The sequence below is a fragment of the Callorhinus ursinus genome, unplaced genomic scaffold, assembly GCF_003265705.2.
Source record: "Callorhinus ursinus isolate GAN/ISIS: 27379988/994484 unplaced genomic scaffold, GSC_fseal_2.0 scaffold14, whole genome shotgun sequence".
Classification (NCBI taxonomy): domain Eukaryota; kingdom Metazoa; phylum Chordata; class Mammalia; order Carnivora; family Otariidae; genus Callorhinus; species Callorhinus ursinus.
In genome coordinates this window covers 8699084-8722755 of record NW_027397076.1, presented here as the reverse complement: position 1 = coordinate 8722755, position 23672 = coordinate 8699084, and the positions used below count along the sequence as shown (strand labels likewise).

Sequence of the window (23672 nt, the reverse complement as noted above, 5' to 3'; positions counted from 1 at the left end):
TTCTCAGGAGGAAGTTACACTCCATGTAACTAAGTAACCATCTGACTGCTTTAACCCCTTAAAGACCTGGTGGAAACCCCTCACACATTAACTTATCAGCTTCAATTTTTTGTACCACATTCTTAGCCATCTATTTGTTTTCTAATGTAAATCTACTACTTCAATAATGAGATTATTTTACAGAAAAAAAAAACCCAAAAGGAGAGATCTATTGACCAGGAGATAAATAGCAACTTACTTCCAGAAGTTTAGTCTTCCACCATTATAGCAATCATTTAGAATAGTGCTGATCCCACCTTGAATCACTGTAGCCTGTATAATTACAGATGCAAATCCAGCCACCATGATCCCAACTTGAAAAACATCTGTCCAGATAACAGCTTTAAGACCACCCTTTGAGGAAAAAGTATATTAGGATTAATGCTCTTATCAGACATTATTAATCATCTACATAGTTATATACTATGCTGAACAAAAGTAATGAAAACATAGATCTTGGCTAAGGAATAGACTCAAGGTGGTAGATAGTAAGGTTGGGAGAACCTTTAAGAGAAGGTGTGATTTAAGCCAAGCCTTCAGATAGAAGCAGAGGCAAAAATGGAAGGTCATCCCAGAAGAGAAAATAGCACCGGCAAAAGCATAAAGAAGTCCAAGTCCATGACATGTTGAGTGTGGCCAGATATACATTCTGGAGCAAAATGAAATGGTAGAGGGAGATTGCTGGGAAGAAAATCCAGAGTAAAATTGCAAAAGGCAAAATAATCATAGATTTTATCCTATTGGCAGGGCTGCTATTCAATCAAGTATGCACATAGAAGGTCATACCAGTTGTAGAAATACTAAAATTGTTTTGTACTAGCCACTGCCAAAAACTTCCCAAGTGTCTCCCTCCAGGTCCTATATCCTTGGCTGAACCATCCCCTCCCTGAGATCCCCATCTTCTAAAAAATCCACTAAAGTCTTAAGACCTAGTATGTCTGATATGCCCTAAAAGTTGCACAACTGCTAGGGACTAGCATCCATAATAATATCAGTGTCCTTAGTATCTGGTTGTTACATATTTTGACTGTGATTCCTGCCTATAGGCAAAGGGGAAGTTAGGTTTCTAAGCTGAGGAATAATATGAATGCAAATATAATAATTTAGCAATAGTAAGGATGAATTAGGAGATAACACTGAGGACCACTGCAATGGTTCATGTAAAAGAAAAAAGTTTCAGTTATGATCAATGTTCTATAAAGAATCAAATTTTTCCCTAGACGGAATATTTCTTATAAAAAGTTACACCGTGGGAGGTAGGAGTAGGAGAGGATATATGAACAACCTAGTTTGCAGAACACAACTACTGGAATTTTCAACTTTGGAAAACAGTTGGTAAAGAAGAGATAATATTCTTTACATACCAGTGTGCAGTAGAATGTACAGACCACCCCTGTTGCCACTACTGCACCCCATAGATCAAATCCTGTGACTGTAAAAAGAAAAAAAGAAAAGAAAATGCACGCATAACTGTGAAACATGTATAATAAAAATATTTCTCAAAAAATCATCAGTAGGAAGCTATATCATTATGGGGGTATGTAGAAGTAGAGGTATTCTACATACCTCTCTACTCTTGCCTAGAACTAGGTCCAGATCTCATAAAATGCCCCCAAACAAATTTACTTGATAAGTTAAATGGAACTGGTTTTTACCCTCAGAGAGCATACCTAGATCCAACATTGCCTAAATTAAATACATGAAAAAGCATTTCTATTGTAATGAAGCTAAGAAACAACTTGATACTGTGAGGTAGTTATCCAGACTGAATGGGGTCATAGATTATGTGTCATCATGATTCAAATAAACACACTATTCTACCAGTCCTTGAAAGACAAGTTGTGCATGTTACTAAGATGAGACCAAGAAAGAGAAAAGTTGTATAATTTGCTACCATTTATCTAAGAAGTGGAGGGGCATATTATATCCTTTTTAAATGGAAAGATAACAACTCTACCCACATATGTGATAATCTATATAAAATGGACCAATTCCTTGAAAGACAAAATAGGCCAAAACACTCATGCAAGAAGAAATAGATTATCTAAATAGGCCTATATCTATTAAAGAAATTGAATCAATAATTAAAAACCTTCCAAAACAGAAAGCTCTAGGCCCAGATGGGTTGACTGGTAATTTCCACCAATTTAGGAAAAATTGTACCAATCCTCTGCAATCTCTTTCAGAGAAAAGAAGGATAGGGAATACTTCCCAACTCATTCTATGAAGCCAGGATTGCTCTAATACCAAAACCAGATAAAGACATTACAAGAAAACTACAAACAAATATTTCTCATGAACACAACTGCAAAAATCCTCAACAAATTGAAGATTAGCAAATTGAATCCAAAAGAGTATAAAAAGAATTATACACCATGACCAAGAGGGATTTATCCCGGGTATGCAAGGCTGGATGAAAATTTAAAAATCAATTAATGGAATCTATCATATTAACACACTAAAAAAGAAATATCACATGATCATATCAAAAGATGCAGAAAAAACATTTGACAAAAGGCAACATCCATTCATCATAAAAACTCTCAGTTAACTAGGAATAGAGGGGAACTTTCTCAACTTGATAGACTGTCTACAAAAATCCTACAGCTAACATCCTACTTAAGACTGAGAGACTCAAAGCCTTCCCACTGAGATCAGGTCCAAGACAAGGATGCTCCCTCTCACTGCTCCTTCTTAACATTGTACTGGAAGTCTTTGCTAATGCAATAAGGCAAGAAAGGAAATAAAAGGTAAACACACTGGGAAAGAAGAAATAAAATTCTCTTTTGTTCACAGATAACATGATCATTGATGTAAAAAAAAACTGGAACTAGTAAGCGTGATTACAGCAAGGTTGTAGGATACAAGGTTAATGTACAAAAGTCGATTGTTTTCCTATATAATAAATTAGCCCCAAATGTGAGTGACATAATTGGTAACTTTAATATGTACCTTGATTCAAAGCCAGGGCAGAAGCACAATTGGAGTAACTTGGACTTGCATACATTGTGGAGTGGGCATGTAAAATGGTACAACCATTTAGAAGAATTATTTTCCAGTTTCTCTTAAATTTTGTACATGCATCTGCCCTGTACTCGGCTATAATAGGTGTTATGTTTAACTACACTGCTTCCAGGTATTCACCCAATAGAGATAAAAATATGTGTCAAAAGCAAATCCTCAGACACATGCTATCAGGATCTACAGGATGATCAAACTTGGTCTTGGTATTGACAAAGATGACACTACTGCTCATGATAACAATGTTGTCATAGCCGAAGAGATGCTGCCCCTCAAAGGGGATGACAACACATCGTGCGTGGAAAAAGTAGACTAAGTGCTGTCCCAAGAATTATTTGTACATGTATTCAATACTTTATCTTAATCCTGGTAATATATATTCAAGAATGTTTTTATTTTTGTTAACATTTTAAAAATCTGTATGACGTGACAAGAACTATTTAAGGGGAAGATAAGACTTCTTTCTGAGTGTGATGCTGTGGTATTTAGGAACTAAAGCCCAGCTAATTTTTTGTTCCTAGTTCCACACTGGCTTATTTTTTTTTTTTACTTTTTTTCTTTAAATTTTTTTATTGTTAGGTTAATCACCATACATTACATCATTAGTTTTTGATGTAGTGTTCCATGATTGTGTATAACACCCAGTGCTCCACACAGAACGTGCCCTCTTTAATACCCATCACCAGGCTAACCCATCCCTGCCTCCCCTCTAGAACCCTCAGTTTGTTTCTCAGAGTCCATCGTCTCTCATGGTTCATCTCCCCTTCTGATTTACTCCCCTTCATTCTTCCCCTCCTGCTATCTTCTTCTTTTTTTTTTCTTAACATATATTGCATTGTTTCAGAGGTACAGATCTGTGATTCAACAGTCTTGCACAATTCACAGCGCTCACCATAGCATATAGCCTCCCCAATGTCTATCACCTAGCCACCCCATCCTTCCCACCACCCCCACCACTCCAGCAACCCTCAGTTTGTTTCCTGAGATTCAGAATTCCTCATATCAGTGAGGTCATATGATACATGTCTTTCTCTGATTGACTTATTTCACTCAGCATAACACCCTCCAGTTCCATCCACGTCGTTGCAAATGGCAAGATCTCATTCCTTTTGATGGCTGCATAATATTGCATTGTGTATATATACCACAGCTTCTTGATCCATTCATCTTTCGATGGACATCTTGGCTCTTTCCACAGTTTGGTTATTGTGGACACTACTGCTATAAACATTGGGGTGCACGTACCCCTTCGGGTCCCTACATTTGTATCTTTGGGGTAAATACCCAGTAGTGCAATTGCTGGATTGTATGGTAGCTCTATTTTCAACTGTTTGAGGAACCTCCATACTGTTTCCCAGAGTGGTTGCACCAGCTTGCATTCCCACCAACAGTGTAGGAGGGTTCCCCTTTCCCTGCATCCCCGCCAACTGTCGTTTCCTGACTTGTTAATTTTAGCCATTCTGACGGGTGTGAGGTGGTATCTCATTGAGGTTTTGATTTGGATTTCCCTGATGCCGAGTGATGTTGAGCACTTTTTCATGTGTCTGTTGGCCATTGGATGTCTTCTTTGGAAAAATGTCTGTTCATGTCTTCTGCCCATTTCTTGATTGGATTATTTGTTCTTTGGGCGTCGAGTTTGATAAGTTCTTTATAGATTTTGGATACTAGCCCTTTATCTGATATGTCATTTGCAAATATTTCCTCCCATTCTGTCGGTTGTCTTTTGGTTTTGTTGACTGTTTCTTTTGCTGTGCAAAAGCTTTTTATTTTGATGAAATCCCAATAGTTCATTTTTGCCCTTGCTTCCCTTGCCTTTGGCGATGTTTCTAGGAAGCAGTTGCTGCGGCTGAGGTCGAAGAGGTTGCTGCCTGTGTTCTCCTGTAGGATTTTGATGGACTCCTGTCTCACGTTTAGGTCTTTCAACCATTTTGAGTCTATTTTTGTGTGTGGTATAAGGAAACAGTCCAGTTTCATTCTTCTGCATGAGGCTGTCCAATTTTCCACATTGGCTTATTTTAACGGAAGGAGATAACATTTGTTGTGAGATGTATGTAATCTAATGTTAACTGTGTGGTCTAAAGTGTTTAGCAATCAAACAGATTTCTTAGTAAAACCAAACTTTTTTTGTCAGTGAAGTGTTCTGAGCTATACCTTGATGTTTAGAAGAAAAGTATTGGTTAAAACAATTTTCACCTTCTAGGATCTACTTTTTAAATCTTCTATCCCTTGTAGTTATCAACTGCATGTACCAGGCATCCAGAAACTACTATGTTAAACTGAACCAACTTGATGGGAATAACTATTTATAGGGCTTGTTTTCCAAAGAAGAGCATTGTTTAAAGTAGCAAAATTATAAGCCTATTTAGGTGTGTTGTAAAGCTGTTCAAAAAGTAACTCAGCAAGTTTTGTGAGTGGAAATGTAGTGTTCAAATCACATTCTGCTTTAAAAGGTTGTAAGAAATGCAAATGAATTTTAAAAAAAAGCAAAGCAAGACAAAACAAAACCTGTACAAGAATGATCTTAGTAGTCTTAATTTATAATTGCCTAAAACTGGAAACAACCCAATGTCGTTGATGGATAAACAGATGTAGAGATACAGATGATGAAATATTAGCAATAAACAGGAATGAACTGCTGAAACATGTAACAACATGAATGAATCTCAGAAACATTTTGTTGAGCAAAATAAACCAGTAACAAAAAAGGCACCATTTGATTCCATTTATATAAAATCTAACAACAGGGAAAACTAATCTATGGTGATAAAAATCAGAAAGTGGCAGCTTGGGTTGGCAGGAGGGTTTATTAGAAAGAAGCACAAGAAAATCTCCTGGGATTAGATGGTGAAAATAGTCTGGGGGCGCCTGGGTGGCTCAGTCAGTTAAGCGGCTGCCTTTGGCTCAGGTCATGATCCCAGAGTCCTGGGATCGAGCCCTGCATTGGGCTCCCTGCTCAGTGGGGAGTCTGCTTCTCCCTCTCCCTCTGCCTGCGTCTCTGCCTGCTTGTGCTTTCTCTCTATCTCTCTGTCAAATAAATAAATAAAATCTTTTAAAAAATAAAAGAAAATAGTCTGTATCTTGAGTTGGGTGGTGGTCACACAACTATGTACAATTGTTAAAATTCGTCCAACTGTACACTTACTTTCTGTACATTTTATTATGTATAAGCTGTATTTCAACAAAAAAGGGTTTTTAATTTTAAAAAGCAAGAGGGGTGCCTGGATGGCTCAGTTAGTTAAGCATCTGACTCTTGATCTCAGCTCAGGTCTTGATCTCAGGGTTGTGAGTTTAAGCCCTGCACTGGGCTCTATGCTAGGTGTAGAGCAAAAAAAAAAAAAAGTTTTAAAAGCAAGAAAGAGAAACTTAAGAGACAAATCAACTAATTGCAATTACACAAACTTATTTGAATCCTGATTCTAACAAACACTGAAAAAAAATCAAGGAAATCTGAACATTGACTTCATATTGTTATTTTTAAAAATAATGTTAATATTTTAGATATGAATATAGTATAATTGTGTTTACAAAACACATCCTGGTACAAACTTCCAGTTATAAAATACATAAGTCATGGAGATGTGATGTATAGCATGGTGACTATAATTAATAATCCTGTATTGCATGTTTATTGAAAGTTGCCAAGAGAGTAAATATTGAAAGCTCTCATCACAAGAAAAAGAACTTTTGTAACTATGTATGGAGACAGATGTTAACTAGACATAGCGGCGGTCATTTTGCAATATGTGCAAATCTTGAATCATAATAGATACAATGTTATATGTCAATTATATCTCAGTGAAAAAATTAGCTTATTTTTAAAAGACATTGAATTCAGATGAAATGATGAAATACTTCAGATTTACAGCAAAATAATCTAGTGAGGGAAACAGAGTGAATTGAACCAAGAGTTGATAATTTTTAGCGTAGAGTTAAGGGTACATTAGAGTTCAATATACTGTTCTTTTTTTTCTAGCATATGTTTGAAGTTTTCTATATAGGTTTTTAAAAAGGTAAAAGGAAAACGATTGGACCTAGAGAATGTTAAGATCCATTTCAGTTAAACAAGTTTCCATGGAGCATCTGTTGCACACCAAGTACTATATTTATCCTTGGTCACAGTAAAATACGCAGTTGATATTCAAGCGGTCAAAATGCAGCAGCCTCTTGGGGTCTAATTCCTAGGGAATAGTCCAATAAACTGATAAGAGCAGAGTCCTTGATTTCTTCATAGATAGAAGGCAGTACTCTCTTATTGCCAGAACTGTACTTTAAAACCCTAAAGCCACAACTTTAATTACACTTACATTATACTTACAGCCAATAGGTAACTTATAAAGTTTATAGCTCAGCTCTTCATACACAAAATGACCCATTCATGATGTTGGTAATATTGACATGGAACATGCCTGACATTCAGAATTCAAGAGCATGTTATATAATGGAATTCTTTGTAATGATACTGTTGTACTTTATAAACTTAGGTAATAATTACTATCTATTTACTATGAAAGCAGGAAATTAGAGTGTAGGTTTAGCAGGGCTTTTCCATTTTATACGAACTCCAAGAACTACATCACATTTTTCCCATCAGAGTTCACTTGTACATTTCATAAGGAAGCTTTAGAGATAAATTCATATCTAATTGATAAGAATTCAAAGGATATGGGGTTCTCCCAAAGCCTTTTGAGGATATGACTAACAGGCACTTTTGCCTCAGTAAACTATTCCAGTTTCATGGTTTTTATCTGCTCAAAATCAAAGAGTATAGGAGTATGTCAATCACACCATCTTCAATATATTTGTTTAAAAGGACACCATAGCCATCTTTCATCTTGTTGCTAGGAGCAAGAAGATATTTCAAATCACACAGATCTCCTTCTCTTGCATTTTGGACCACATTAGAAATGGGAATAAGAAAAGCTCTCTCCCTGACATATTTTACAATGGAACTGAGCTGAGTAACAGAGAAGCCTCTTGACTATGGGTTCCAGATTACAGCCACCAAGGAAGAAAGTGCAGCCATTCATGATTTAGATCATAGGGGGTGTTCATTCTGAACTAATGGAGCATGGCGGGTTGGTACTTCAGAGATTCACTCCTCAGGGAGGTCTGCCCTTCTATTAATCACAGATCTTTTGGAGCTATTGATCCAGGAATGCAAAGAAGCTGCTAAACACTAAACCCATCTTGCTCCCCTCAAGTTGATGCAGGTTCCTGGAAACATCCCTTCATCTCCCCATCTCCCCAAAGAGAGAATAAGGTCTATTAAAAATGATCCCCAAAATGTGAGTGACATAATTGGTAACTCTAAAATGTACCTTGATTCAAAGCCAGGGCAGGGGCATAAATAACAATTCCAGTATAGAGAATCTATGAGAAAAAAGAAACCAAATAAACTGTATGAATTATAAAATAAATTATTGATTTTTTCTATAAACTCAACAATGAATTAAAACAGTAGTTTCAATATACTTAATGAAATATGTTTGTAACTTGAAAATGTTATTTAAGTAAAGTTGATTCTCCTTTTCTGTTTGTGGTGTGGTCATAGGTTACAAAAATCTTTTATGACCAATTTTGTTAAAATTATGGACTTTTCATGCAGTGCTTAATGCAGATAGTCACTGATCTATCACCTCAAACTTGAAATCAATTCTCCTCAATCTAAACAATTAGAACAAAAGAAAGAATACAAATTTAAAAGGAGATGGTCCCTCATTCATATGCTTTCAAACCATTATTAATCACTGCATAAATAACTGGGAAAAGTAAAAATTTTAGAAACTGGTTTTAAAACGTTTGCATGCTCACTAATTAAACAAAAGTATAAATTTGCACTAAAAAAAAATCCCGAAGGCCAACAAAAACTGTATTCCATCTTTTATATATATTATTTTTTACTCATACACCTAACAAATATTTATTAATCCAGGGTACAACAGGTATGAAAAATATGGTCTTTTTTCTCAGAACATCATTTCCACTGCATTTGATCTTTCAAATATATATATTCTATGATTTGTTCTATAAAAATGTATTATGATTCTATGATTCTATGTTTACTTTCTAAAAACATATTATGAAAAAAGTCATATTATATAGTATTTGAATGTCTGATTATATTACATGGGTAGATCAATGCAAGTAAGTCCTTCAAATGGGAGATGCTTTCCTCTTTTTTGCAAGAATGAACCAGGCTTCCACAGTCATTATCCTGACCAAGTTGAAGATTTGAAAACATGGCCATGTACCAGCTTCCTAACACTTGTTCCCCACTTTCCATTTCTGTAGGCATTTCTAAAAATGATCCAAAGAGGGTCTGAACAGTTGATAATTGCAAGCTACGAGGTTCGGTTCTTTGGCAGGATCTTTACCAGACCCCATAGGGCTTCTTCCTTTTACATTGGAAGTGTTAATGACCAATTTAAGTTATGCAATCTACAGAGACATAAAATGGAGTCAAGTTAAATAATTTACAAAGGTATTCTGTTACGCTTTTGCAAATGCTTAGGTAGCTTGCCATTGGAGAAGAGAATTACAAATAGGGATGAGAATGAAAACTCCTTCCTGGACCTCCATTATCAAACCCATCCCTAAAGCACTCAGCTGCCAAGAGGAAGATGGATGTAAATGAAGTGACAGCCATCCTGACAAGCCTCCAGCAACCTGAATGAAGAACGGAAAATAATGACAAGGGTTTTCCCTTTTTGGGTTCCTCCTATTTTCAACACCTCTTTTTTTATCTTTCATGCATTTACCAAATAAGCTTAGCCCAGATGCCTTGGCTGAAAACATTTTAGACAACAAAAGGTAAAGCAAACTAATGGAGAGTGACTTACTGTTTGAACAATGAAGAGGACTGTTCCACAGAGACGGACAACTTTGTTAAATCGGAGCTCTAAATACTGTTTCCGAAAAAGGAAGAAATGGTTACTATGTGAAAACTTTATACACTTTTCAAAAATCAGCTGCTTAATAAGTAAAGGGGTTAGAAATTTAAAGCAACTTCAGTCATCAAAAAGAATGAAATCTTGCCGTTTGCAATGACATGGATGTAACTAGAGGGTATTTGCTAAGCAAAATAAGTCCGTCAGACAAAAACAAATACCATATAATTTCACTCATGTGGAATTTAAGAAAAAAAAGAGAGGAACATAGGGGAAGGGAAGAAAAAATAAAATAAGATAAAAACAGAAAGGGAGGCAAACCATAAGAGACTCTTAACTACAGGAAACAAACTGAGGGTTGCTGGAGGAGAGGTGGGTCAGGGGATGGGGTAACTGGGTGATGGGCATTAAGGAGGGCACTTGAAGTAATGAGAACTGGGTGTTATATGCAGCTGGTGAATCACTAAATTCTACCTCTGAAATTAATAATACACTCACTATATGTTAACTAAATTGATTTAAATTTAAAAAAAGAAATTTAAAGCAATTTCATAAATGTTTGTATTCTGTATTCCCACGTTGCTACTATTTTTCTTTACATAAAGCAAAATTACTCTTGCTTTAAAGTACAGTTCATTGGGTTTTAACACATACTGGACAGTTCCAAAACCCTCAGAGAACTCTGTTACGTTGTTCCTTTGTGGTCAAACTCTCCCCCAACCCCTAAATCTTGGCAATCATTGATCTTTTCTCCATCCCTAGTTTTGGCTTTTCCAGCATATCATCTAAATGGATTATATTCTGCAATTTTAAGATGAGCAAAGTGCTGTTCTCCCCTATCTCTTGGCATCTACTTCAGACATTTCCCTGATTCACTTGGGAATCAGCCCTTTCCACTGCAGGGAATTGTGATGGAATTGTCTATCAAGGTGCCCTGCCTCTTTTGACTAGGGGATGGTCACCTGACCCAGCTCAGCTAATCAGCTCCTCTCTCCAATGGATATTTGGATCTTGGAGGTATAATATAAAGACAGAAAATGATTGGAGCAGAAGCAGACTGATCTGACAGTGGCCTGAAGAGGCTTCCTTGGCTTCTGTCCTTTTCACAGCCTATTTGTTCAGCTCTTCACTCTGTTCAATAGGTTACCCCTATATCCTCCAAAATTAATGATTTTTTATATAAATTGGCCTAAGTTAGTTTCTGCTCAGAGCCAAAAACCTGCCAATTTTTCCTACTCTCCTTGGCATCTGCTGTATCGAAAAATATAGTCGACTCATCTCCTATATTATATGTCATAATATAGTTAGAATCATAGAATTTTAGAGCTGGAAGGAAGCTGGAGTCTCAAACATTCTTTAACTTGAATATTATTACTCACTTAGGGAGAATTTTAAAGCTGAAAACAGTCTTCATACCAGAAAAAAAAAAAGAGGAAAAACTGACATTAAGTAATAATCTGGGGAAACGACACTAGATTTTTTGCTCCAAAGTCACAGGTAACACTTTAGAGTCTTGCTGTGTACACTGTCCTCCTAACAACTCCCTGAGACCAGTACTACCTGCTACGGGGGAGGGCACAGGGCTCAGAGAGAACACCAAAGCTGCAACCTAATAGCTCTCAGAGTCACAATGCAAGTCTAGGACCACTTAATGCCCAAATCTGGGCAGGGAACAACTACATTATTCCAAATAAATAAGTAAGCTAACTGACCATGGCTTTGAGTGAGTAGGTGGCACTGATATATAGTAGCACCTTCTGAAACAACCAAAATGTAAAAAATATGCAGCACAGTATAGTTTTTGGGAGGAGTTCCAGCCCTCAACCCAGTCCTACTTGTAACTGCACAAGCTTGGGGCAGTCATTGAAGATCTTAGGCTCCTCCTCTTGAAAATAAGGATCACAGTATTAATTCTTTCCCCTCTTACTTTGCAGGGGTTTGGAGACTATGGAATGATATAAATGGATGGGGAAATATTATAAACTCTTATTCAAAACTAAGACATTAAGAAGGTGGTATTCAAATCCACAGATAAATATAATTCACAATTATAAGCATACATATATAGGGCGCCTGGGTAGCTCAGTTGGTTAAGCAGCTGCCTTCAGCTCAGGTCATGATTCTGGGGTCCTGGGATCGAGTCCCACATCGGGCTTCCCTTGCTCTGCGGGGAGCCTGCTTCTCCCTCTCCCTCTGCCTGCCACTCTCCCTGTTTGTGCTCTCTCTCTCTGTCAAATAAATAAATAAAATCTTTTAAAAAAAAGCATACATATATTCACAAATATATATGAATAATATATATACAAATAAATATAATCCACAAATATATATATAAACATATATATTTATATACACACATATACACATGCACACACACACACACACACACACACATATTCTGGACAACTCAGTTCCAATACACAGATTACATAGATCCAGAAAGATCCCGAAAAAGTGGGGAATGAAACTGGATTCCTGCATTATACTTCTTATCTGTGGGTCTGAAAGTGGCTAAACACCTAACAGGCCTATACTTTGAAGGCAGGGATAAATAGATAACAAAAATACATCTGAACAGCCAATTCTAGCTTAAGAAATGTAAGTAGGAAGAGATTTCATATTTGAGCAAGAATGCCAGGGTATCACTCAATGCTGGACTTCTTCTGTGTAGATGTTTCCAGCTCTCAGCATAAAACAAAAATTGCTCACAAGAAAGTGTTTGCTATGGCCAACTGTCAGGGACAAAGCATGTTATCTAACTTCCCTGACCCCCCACTGCTGGGCATCCATCCATCATGGACACCCCCAGCATGCCCACAACTCTAGGTGTTCTGTTCTACTTCCCTTGTTCTCTCTGCACTCTTTTAAGCCCTACCTGGGGATATAACAGACTTACCAGAGCCTTCAGAAGCAGCCAGTAGGCACCATTGCCTAGCCTCCAGGCATGTGTCTACTTTGCCTCATACTCTCTTATGTAGCTTAACCTTGTCTGCAACATGGGGCTCTCATAGTACCTCCCTTATAAGGATTGTTTTGAGTACTGAGACAGATAATGTATGTATGTAAAACATGAAGCCCAGCACTACACATGTATCAAGCATTCGGTAAAAGTTAACTTTTTGCCATTTTTAGCTGGAACCCTGCTAACAGCCTCTATTGCAGGAAATGTGTGGGAAATCTGTTTCTGGTTGAGTTAATGTTGCTGCCCCCAAGGAGGAATGGGTCAGTGCTTATTAAGAGGAGCATTCCTCTCTGGGGACTGAAGTCTTCTTGCCAGGTTCTTGAAACCCTTTCTGAATTCTGGAATTGGTTAACTACAGATCAGAGCTCACGGACTCAAACTGCCTAAGGGCTCATCAGGTAACATACACCAGTGGATCAGCCAGGTGTTCATATATTAAAACGTTGGAATATTCTTCATATCCTCTAAGAAATATGTCCTCTCACATCTCTCTCAAAACCAAGTACTCCCTTCACCCCTGTCCATTTTCTCTTTTGCATTTTTGAGGAAGACAAAAATGCAGATAAAGATTTCTCTATCATAAGAAAGTAACCATGCACCTACAATGATGAGGCCTCAATACAGAAATTAATAGGGGGTGAGAGCAACGGCCTTATAACTGGAGTTCCTGCACCACAGGGACTGTGAGCCTGGTGTCACCAATCTTATAAATTTTTGTTGTTGTTTCTTTTTAAGATTTTATTTATTTTTTTGACAGAGAGAGAGAGGGAGAGAGCACAAGCAGAGAGAGCAGCAGAGGGAGAGGGAGAAGCAGGCTCCCCTCTGAGCAGGGAGCCCGACATGGGGCTCGATCCCAGGACTCTGGGATCGTGTCCTGAGACAAAGGCAGACGCTTAACTGCTTAACTGACTGAGCCACTCACGCACCCCCAGGCTTCTAATTTTTCAAAAGAAGCTAGAATCTGGAATTTCATTTGACTTCTCAACATCATAAATGCTAAATTAATTTTCTTTCAAAACACAAGGGTCAAAAAAAAAAAAAAAAGACAGAAAACAGAGTTTGACCTGGGACAGCCAGTTTGTTACCCTTGAGCAAAACAGAGAAATTCCATCCTGCTCACTTCTGGGATGATGACTGAACTCTCCCAAACACAATGGCCAGAGTGAGTGGAAGGCACTGCTGCCCCAGGGGTGCCTCGCCCTGTATGGCGTCACTATAGCCCAGGCATCTGTCACCAACACTTGTACCATTGAGGCCCTGTAGCCGGCACCAGTTGAACCAGCCTCACTAGGAAACCACCTTTCCAGTGGCTCTGAAGTAGAGCACACAGTACCTAAACTCAAGGACTGAGGTGGTTGCTGAGAATGAGTGTCACCACCCTCTGAATCATGCCCTGTGAGAGAGGAAACTTTGCCTGGTTTGTCCATGTTGCTCATGGGTTAGTATCTGGGGAAAGGAGACCAGTGAGGGCACTGAACAGGCCCCCCACTCCCCTGAGCTTTTATTCCCCCATCCCCACACTGCACTCCCATTCAACAGCTCTTTAACCTAAACCAAACATTCCACATCTTTGCAAAGCCCTTTCCTGCAGACAACTGAAGAAAATCTATAACCAGTGGAGCTATGCAACAGGAAAGATCATTTTCCTTAATCATCTTTCCACATACAGAGAAGGTAGGCCTGTTTAAGAACCTTGCAGCCAAATCTTCCTAGTGACCCCAAACAAACCACCTCTGCCACTACCACCACAAATCCTTGGGGTCAGCGTCTATCCAGCACTATCCTGCTCCAGACACTATTCTGAATGCTACACTTGAATCATCTCATTTAATCCTCCCAACAACTGGATGAGGTAGTTGATATCATTTTCATTTTGAGATGAAAAAACAGGCACAAAGGTTAACTGAATCACCCAAGGTTACCCAGCTAGTAAATGGTAGAATCTGGTCTCAAACGCAGGGACTGAGACTAGAGTTACAGCACCTCAACCATTTGGGAATCTGCCTCTCCAGGGAATGTGTGTGTGTGTGTGTGTGTGTGTGTGTGTGTGTGTGTGTGTGTGTGGAGCACGGAGGGGAGAGTGCAAATTCTTCTCCAACTATCCTGGAAAAGTGAATGGTGCCTAGGGACCTGGGACAGAGGATTCCTTTCAAGGAGGAGGGTCTGAGACTTGAACAACTTGCCCTCCCCCAGATAAAAAGTATTAAAATCTTTCCCCTTGACTCCGAATCAAAGATATTAAAGCAGAAAGGGCCTTTGTGAGCACTAGTCCAAATCATTCCGTTTACTTCGGAAGCCTCTCTTTTTCAGTGAGCTCGTGAGAGTAAGCCCCAAGATTCTGTTGCCTTCACGGGACACCTCTCCCCAAAAGGGGGGCGAGGCAGGGGAGGTGATGGACATGGACAGGTAGAGATTTCAACATGGGGGTGATTCTGCCCCCAGGAAAATCCCTCCAAGATCTTGAAAAGCCCTGTCCCTTCCCCCCCCCCCCCACCCCCCACCCCCGCCCTTTACCTCGTAGGTGCTGGTAATTCCCAGTTTGTAGAACACGGGGAGGAAGACCTCCGCGCTGATGGCCACCACAAAGAAGTAGGTGATGGCAAAGATGCTGAATATGGCCCCAAAACGGTAGACCTCCGAGGGGGTGCCCAGGACGGTGACGGCCGACATGAAGCTGGCGGTGAGGGACAGGGCCACCGGCACGGCAGTCATTCTGCGGCCGCCCATCAAGAAGTCTTTGGAGGTCTGCTGGCCACCCCCCGCGAAGGCGTAGTAGATGCCGATGACAGCCGAGATGAGCAGCATCCCCGCGAACACCACGTAGTCCCACACCACGAAGGTGCCGATGCCCCGCGTCGCGTCCATGGTCGCTCGGTCTCCTTGGCCCTGCGTACAAACTGTGGCCCCGCGACGCTCTGCCCGAGCCCGAGCTTTACCTTTGCGGCTCCGCGCTCTGTTCTTATTCCCGGCGCCGCCGGCGCGGCGGGCGTGGCGCCCGCGGGGATTGGACGCGTCTTCCAGGTATCCGTCCCCTCACCGGCCCCAAGCGGCCCCGAGCGGCTCCGCGAAGGTGGGAAGGCGGGAAGGCGCCGTCAGTGGCCTCTGCGCCCACCGCAGCCAGCCCAGCTCCTCTAACTGGGACTTCGGGGAGCTCCTCCGCCACGTTAACCCCCCCTCACCTGGTGCCGGACTCGGGGTGGCCAGGATCGCGGAGCGCCGCGGACACCTGGGAGATCTGGAGCCTCCAGGTGCGTCCGGCCGCGAATCCACAAGGAGCTCTCCGCCTAAAGGTTACCAATTGGCACCTGCGGGGACCCACCATTTAATTACATAAGCAGGCGACCTATGGGGGAGTGTGGGTCGAAGGGTAATTGTCACGCTTGTACTTTCAGCTTTCCTGTTCAACAGTCCAGGTCCTTAGGGGAAGATACACCTAGAGTTTTTAGATTGCCTTATTTGATAAATTAATGGGCGATTCTGGTGACAGTGTGCAGTAACTTGAGGTTCCAGTCCTTAGGCAGGTAAGCGATTACAAAGTAGAGGAAGAAATCTGTGCTATTGGGGACTGCCTTTTCATTCAATAAACATTTCTGATCCCCAACAGTCTCTCCTAAACATGACAGTTTCTGTAGTATTAGTAATACCTACTATTTAAGGAGTCTTATCATGTGACATAGAACATGCTGGGCACCTTGAACATTAACTAGTGTGATTCTTCCAATTACCCTTGAAGTAGGAGTCATCTCTATTTTTCAAATGAGAGAACTGTCATAGGAAGATAAAAACACTTGCCAAAGGAAATGGTGGCAATTAAGATTTTTATTCCAGGTCTGATCTCAGAATTTGTTCTTCGAATCACATATTTTGTAGAGTTCAAATGTAGATAGATGTTAAGTGTAGGCATAAATATGTACACTTAAATGAAGACACTTGAAAGCATATGGAAAACAAGATCATTTCCAGTCCCCAGGACATATTTTAAGTGGCTTGTCTTGAAATATTACTAACAATACATGAGTCAGCCTTGCAAAGCAATGTGACTCCCAGGTTTTTCCTGTAAAATAGGCCCTCCAGTCAAAAGTACCCTGGCATAGGTCTATTTTAGGCCACCCTGTTCATTGTCATACATCTTTATAATTTACGAGGTGATCCTTGGTAAACAATCCACAGAATGCATTTAGCCCAACCCAGTATGTGAAGGAAGAAAGCTATCTCAGATTTTATTTTTTGTGAGGTGGCATTATTTATGTAACATTTTCAAAGGGAACTAAAGAAGGAAATAGAAGCTAAATCCAAGCAATTCAATCCTTTAAACAAATATATGGCTTGAAATTAAGTCCCAGCTGTGTAAAATTTACTATCTTTGCACTTATGACTCTCTTGGACAGAGACAGCATTTTCTCCTGTTCTCACTGCCTGGTACTCAAACTCACCAGGAAACAGCATCTCCTAATCCCACCTGCTTTACAACCAGCTGTACTCTCTCACCTACCTTAGTCCTCTTAGCATGTTTACGCTCATCTGTTGGCCTTCATGGTGGTATAGTATTGCAGTTGTTTTGATCAAGGCTCTTAATGCAGGAATTATCTTATGGATTCCACAAGCCCAAAAGCAGCAAATGGAAAGCCATTCTACATGCCTGCTTCATTTTCCCCCTCTCTTTCTCCAAATGTGTTCTCTGCATTGCCATAGGGGCATGGTCAAAAATGCCCTTGATTCAGTGGACCACAGAAACCCACTAGCACCTTTGAATTCCAATTCTCAAATCACTGGGTGCTCCCTTCAGCAGCACATATACTAATTCTCAATCACTGGGAGAAAAAATCCGTTTGGTACAGCTTTGGTTACATGTCCCCAGACCTCTAATCCAATCATCCCTGGCCGGAAGGGCAGGGTTCTCATTGTGGGCTGCACAGATCCACCCTGAGGGTAGGGAAGGGGAATTAGTTCCCCACGTAAGAGGATGGTAAGCTCTGCAAGGTGTCTCCTCTATTAAATGTCTGTCATTTTATTATCTCCTGTGGGTGGAAGATAAGCTCCTTGGGAAAAGGGACTGTGCTTTCCCATCTTGGTAAACCCCCAGAGCCTAGCAGTTTGTTGCCTAAAAAATATGCTAAACCTACTGTATTGATCCTACTTTACAATGCTTGTTGGCATCCAGAATTTCCCCCCAAATTTCTAAAAGTAAAATTTGGAAATCTGAGAGTGATCTTATTGGATCCTGAATCTAGATTTACTCATATACTTACCTATGGGCGGTTTCCTCTTGTTTTTGAAAGCAAAAGTAAAGGCAAGTGTACTACCAACATAATTTTCTACTGTCTGCCTATTCTTTACCTTGAAATCACAATCACAGTTACTGGGGGAACTCTAAGAATATCCTTCTGAATTGGCAAAGGAAGTAAGAGCACACTAGTCTTCCTCTACAGAGTACTTAACATCCTTCCACTTAGGAACATTGAGTAAAGTTGGAAATTTCAGGTCAGTACAATTGCCATTTCGTCACATGGCTTGAGTTGGGAAAGATGTATATGAATCAGTACTTAGCATCTATACCCCCACACATATCTTCTTTTGTTTCTTTCTTATCTGGGTCTCACTCTAACCAACTCATTGTAATCAATTCTGAGTTGTAGTACTAGGTACTTTTATTAAGTAATGGGATCAACCAACCCAATAAATTTAGTAGGAGGAGTTTTATCTGATGTTCTTGTATGCTTCCTGCTAAATAATAAGGGCTATGAAACTCATCATATTTCTCCTTCTAGCAAAACTGCCATAGCAGCTTAGTAAGGCCAACTTTTGTACTATCATAGCCCAGACCCTTAGCCTAGTAGAGATATTTCCCTCCTTTTGCTACTTAATTTTTGTTGTTTTCCCCAAGTTTCAACCTTTCCTGCATATGTATCTTTTATTGCAAATAATCACAAGTCTTCTTTTGGATAAAGAAAGTTACACACAAAGAAGGAAAACCATGTACTAGAATATATTCTTTGTGCATACCCCAGTACCTCCTAAATCACCACTAACGTGGCATCAAAGGAGTAAAAAAAGGTGTCAGCACATAAGGACAGAGAGAAGGCAAGATGAGATGATCGCCAATAAAAAGTCTGCCACAGTTTGGGAAGAATGAATGTAGACAGACAAGTGGAAAGTGACAGAGGTTTCAGCTTTCCTCACTTGTGAAATACCTTAAGGAAAGGAAGCTGACAAAGCAATTTGTACAATAATACCCCTGGGAAAAGTCAGAAATCAGAGGGGCCCTATACTTATAGAGTATGAGGTAGAATGAAAAACCAGCGGACTCATATAAGGAGTGCTTTGCGACTGGCAGTCAGGTAAGTGTCTCTCTTTTTTCCTGGTGGAAAACTACAGATACCTTCTGGAGAGGTTAAAGTAAAAAAAAAAAAAAAAAAAAAAAAAAAAAAAAAAAAAAAAAAAAAAAACAACTCTGGCTAAGGACACCTGCCACAGTTAAGCACTAGAGTGAGGCATTTTCCTAGAAGACAGAGATTAGAGAAAGTTTGTCTACTGAATGGTGAGACACCCTCCCTCCCTGTCCTTTTCCTACTAGGCTCCCAGCATGAGGACTCCCAAATTGTATACTTTCTCAGGCAGGACTGGAGAGGATTTCTTTCTGAAGAAACCAAGCAGCCCAAGAGAATGCTGGCATTTAGGGGTTCTATAAAAAAGCAGGGCCCCCACCTGACCATCCTAAACTGAGGCTCTTCCACTAATGAGCCCAGCCTCCACACACACTTTCCTGCTGGCTTCTATTGCCTCTCTCCTTAATATGAATGGATAGTCAGGGATCACTATTCATTAGAGAAAAACCTTTTGCATGAAAGACAGAGACAAAAACAAACTAGAAAAGAAATATTACAGGGTACCTGGGTGGCTCAGTCAGGTTAAGTGTCTGCCTTCAGCTCAGGTTAAGTGTCTGCCTTCGGCTTACATCATGATCCCAGAGTCCTGGGATGGAGCCCCGAATCAGGCTCCCTGCTCAGCAGGGAGTCTGCTTCTCCCTCTCCTTCTGCTCCTCTCCCCTGCTCCTGCTCTTTCTCTCTCTCTCAAATAAATAAGTTCTTTAAAATAAAAAAAGACACATTAAAAAAACAGAGTCAATGCATGAAGCAAAGGGAAACCCTAGAAATCTAGAGTTATTTCTGAGAAAACAAGGAAAATTCTGCATGTTGTGAAATGCAAAGAGTTTGCTATTAATTTCACAGAGGATAAGAAGGATAAGAAGGAAATCAAAAAATACAGAAGCAGAAATTAACAATTAGCAAAAGGTCAGAAAATAAAATTGAAGAAACCTTCTATAAAGCAGAACAAAAGTACAGAGCGATGAAAAATAGCTAAAAGAATTTAGAAGTTCAATCTTGGGAGTCTAAAACATGACTATAGGAATTCTAGAGAGAGAATAGAGGAAAGGAAATTATCAAAGGAAAATTCAAGAAAATTTCCCAAAATTTTAAGAACATGATTTTTTTAATTTAAATTCAATTAATTAACATATAATGTATTATTGGTTTCAGAGGTAGAGGTCAGTGATTCATCAGTCTTATATAATACCCAGTGCTCATTATATCACGTGCCCTCCTTAATGTCCATCACCCAGTTACCCCATCCCCCCACCCTCCTCACCTCTAGTAACCCTCAGTTTGTTTCCTATGATTAAGAGTCTCTTATTGGTTTGTCTCCCTCTCTGATTTCATCTTGTTTATTTTTTCCTCTCTTCCCTTATGATCCTCTGTTTTATTTCTTAAATTCCACATATGAGTGAGATCATATGGTAATTGTCTTGCTCTGATCGAAATATTTCATTTAGCATAATACCCTCTAGTTCCATCCACATTGTTGCAAATGGCAAGATTTCATATTTTGATGGCTGAGTAGTATTCCATTGTGTATATATACCACATCTTCTTTATCCATTCATCTGTCGATGGACATCTGGGTTCTTTCCATAGTTTGGCTATTGTGGACATTGCTGCTATAAACATTGGAGTACAGGGGCCCCTTTGGATCACTACATTTGTATCTCTGGTGTAAACACCTAATAGTGGAATTGCTGGGTCATAGGATAGCTCTATTTTTAGCTTCTTGAGGAATCTCCATACTGTTTTCCAGAGTGGCTGCACCAGCTTGCATTCCCACCAACAGTGTAAGAGGGTTCCCCTTTCTCTGCATCCTCACCAACAACTGTCATTTCCTGACTTGTTTTTAACCATTCTGACTGGTGTGAGGTGGTATCTCATGGTGGTTTTGATTTGTATTTCCCTGATGCAGAGTGATGTGGAGCATTTTTTCATGTGTCTGCTAGCCATTTGTATGTCTTCTTTGGAGAAATGTCTGTTCATGTCTTCTGCCCATTTCTTGACTAGATTATTTGTTTCTTGGGTGTTGAGTTTGATAAGTTCTTGATAGATCTTGGATACTAGCCCTTTATCTGATATGTCATTGCAAATACCTTCTCCCATTCTGTCAGTTGTCTTTTGGTTTTATCAACTGTTTCCTTTGCTGTGCAGAAGCTTTTTATCTTGATAAAGTCTCAATAGTTCATTTTTGCCTTTGTTTCCTTTGCCTTTAGAGACCTGTCTAGCAAGAAGTTACTGTGGCTGAGGTCACAGAGGTTGCTGCCTGTGTTCTACTCTAGGATTTTGATGGATTCCTGTCTCACATTTAGGTCTTTCATCTATTTTGAGTTTATCTTTGTGTATGTTGTAAGAAAATGGTCTAGTTTCATTCTTCTGCATGTGGCTGTCCAATTTTCCCAACACCATTTGTTGAAGATACTGTCTTTTTTCCATTGGATATCCTTTCCTGCTTTGTCAAAGCTTAGTTGACCATAGAGTTGAGGGTCCATTTCTGGGTTCTCTATTCTGTTCTATTGATCTATGTGTCTTGTTTTTGTGCCAGTACCATACTGTCTTGATGATTACAGCCTTGTAATAGAGCTTGAAGTCCAGAATTGTGATGCCGCCAGCTTTGCTTTTCTTTTTCAACATTCCTCTGGCTGTTCAGGGTCTTTTCTGGTTCCATACAAACTTTAGGATTATTTGTTCCAGCTCTGTGACAAAAGTTGATAGTATTTTGATAGGGATTGCATTGAATGTATAGATTGCTCTAGGTAGCATAGACATTTTAACAATATTTGTTCTTCCAATTCATGAGCATGGATTGTTTTTCCATTTCTTTGTGTCTTCCTCAATTTCTTTCATGAGTGTTCTATGGTAGATTCTTCAGATTGAAAGTGCTTACCAAGTGCATAAAAAGTGAATTTAAAAAGACCCAGATTAAGGAGCTCCTGGGTGGCTAAGTGTGTTAAGCGACCAACTCTTGATTTCAGCTCAGGTCATGATCTCAGGCTCCTGGGATCAAGCCCCACACTGGACTCCATGCTCGGTGCACAGTTGGCTTGCAATTCTCTTTCTCCCTCTTCCTCTGTTCCTCTCCCCACTCACATGTGCATGCTCTCTCTAAAATAAATAGATAAAATCTTTTAAAAGAAAAGACCCACATCAAGACCCAACATTCTGAAACATCAGAACCCCATACATAAACAATCCTAAGTGCTTCTAGAAGTTAAAAAAAGGGGGGGGAAGAAGTCACATACAAAGATCAGAAATCAGGATGGCATCAGACTTCTCAATAGCAACATTGCAAGCTAGAGGACAATAAAGTACCTTCAAAATTCCTTAGAAAATTATTTCCAACCTAAAATTTTAACCCAATCAAACTATCAAGAAAATATGAGAGGCGAATAAAGTTGTTTTCAAATATGTGAGATCCCCAAAATCGTATTCTCTACACACCATTTCTTATAAAACTTCTGGAGAATGTGCTTTATGAAAACAGGGATAAAATGCAGAAAGAGGAAGACAGGAAGATCCAAGGAGACTAGGAAGCTCCATGTGGAAAATATCCAAAAACAAACAAACAAACAAAAAAACAATGAAGTATATAGATTGCTTACAGTTTGACCTTTATGAGAGAGGAGTTTTAAAAATTCTTTCAAAAAGTGGGGTGATTAAGTGATGCCAGGTAAAACTAAGCAAAATACAGTTGACTCTCGAAAAACGTAGGAGTTAGGGGCACTGACCTTAAATGCATGGTGGAAATCCACAGATAACTTTTGACTCCCTGAATAATGGCCTACTGTTGACAGGAAGCCTTACCAATAATATCAACAGCCAATTAACACATATTTTGTATGGTATATGTATTATATGCTGTATTTTTACAATAGAGTAAATTAGAGAAAAGAAAATGTTATTAAGAAAACCACAAGGAAGAGAAAATACATTTATAGTACTGTTTTGTATTTATTGAAAAAATAGCATATAAGTGGACATGCACAATTCAAAGCCATGTTGTTCAAGGGTCAACTGTATTTCCTGCTAAGTATGTTAGGTTGTATAGCTACCAAATTGGTAAAAACTAAAGTCAGATAATACCAAGTGTTGGTGAGAACATGGAGCAGGGGGAACATGCATATAATGTTGATACAAATACTTTGGGAAATGATTGGTAATATAAGGATGAAGATATTCATGCACTGTGACCCCAAATTTTCACTTCCTGTTCTATACCAAATGAAATTTACGTATCTGTGTACCAAAGAGTATGCACAAGAATGTCTACAGCTATAAGACTTACTTCAAACTGGAAATAACCCAAAAGTATACCCACAGTAACATGGATTAATAGTTTGTGGTATCCTCACACAATCAAAATGGATGTGTGCAACAATATGGTAG

General features: G+C 39.4%; 1 protein-coding gene and 1 long non-coding RNA gene across 3 annotated transcripts in view; both read right to left on the bottom strand.

Annotated features, from left to right (window-relative positions):
- The window catches only part of SLC5A8 (solute carrier family 5 member 8), a 68485-nt gene extending 51923 nt beyond the window's left edge, over positions 1 to 16562 (bottom strand). For both annotated transcript variants that reach the window (XM_025881363.2, XM_073900424.1), the window contains exons 1-5: positions 15424 to 16562; positions 9900 to 9965; positions 8379 to 8430; positions 1404 to 1471; positions 239 to 393 (exon numbers count right to left, since the gene is read on the bottom strand). In XM_025881363.2, coding sequence (XP_025737148.1) covers positions 239 to 393; positions 1404 to 1471; positions 8379 to 8430; positions 9900 to 9965; positions 15424 to 15774 — 692 coding nt within the window. In that variant the 5' untranslated portion in view covers positions 15775 to 16562. The remainder of the gene's footprint in view (positions 1 to 238; positions 394 to 1403; positions 1472 to 8378; positions 8431 to 9899; positions 9966 to 15423) is intronic.
- Positions 16563 to 20333: 3771 nt separating this feature from the next.
- The window catches only part of LOC141374083 (uncharacterized), a 98107-nt gene continuing 94768 nt past the window's right edge, over positions 20334 to 23672 (bottom strand). The window contains exon 3 of the long non-coding RNA XR_012380643.1: positions 20334 to 22391. This is a non-coding gene — a long non-coding RNA (uncharacterized lncRNA). The remainder of the gene's footprint in view (positions 22392 to 23672) is intronic.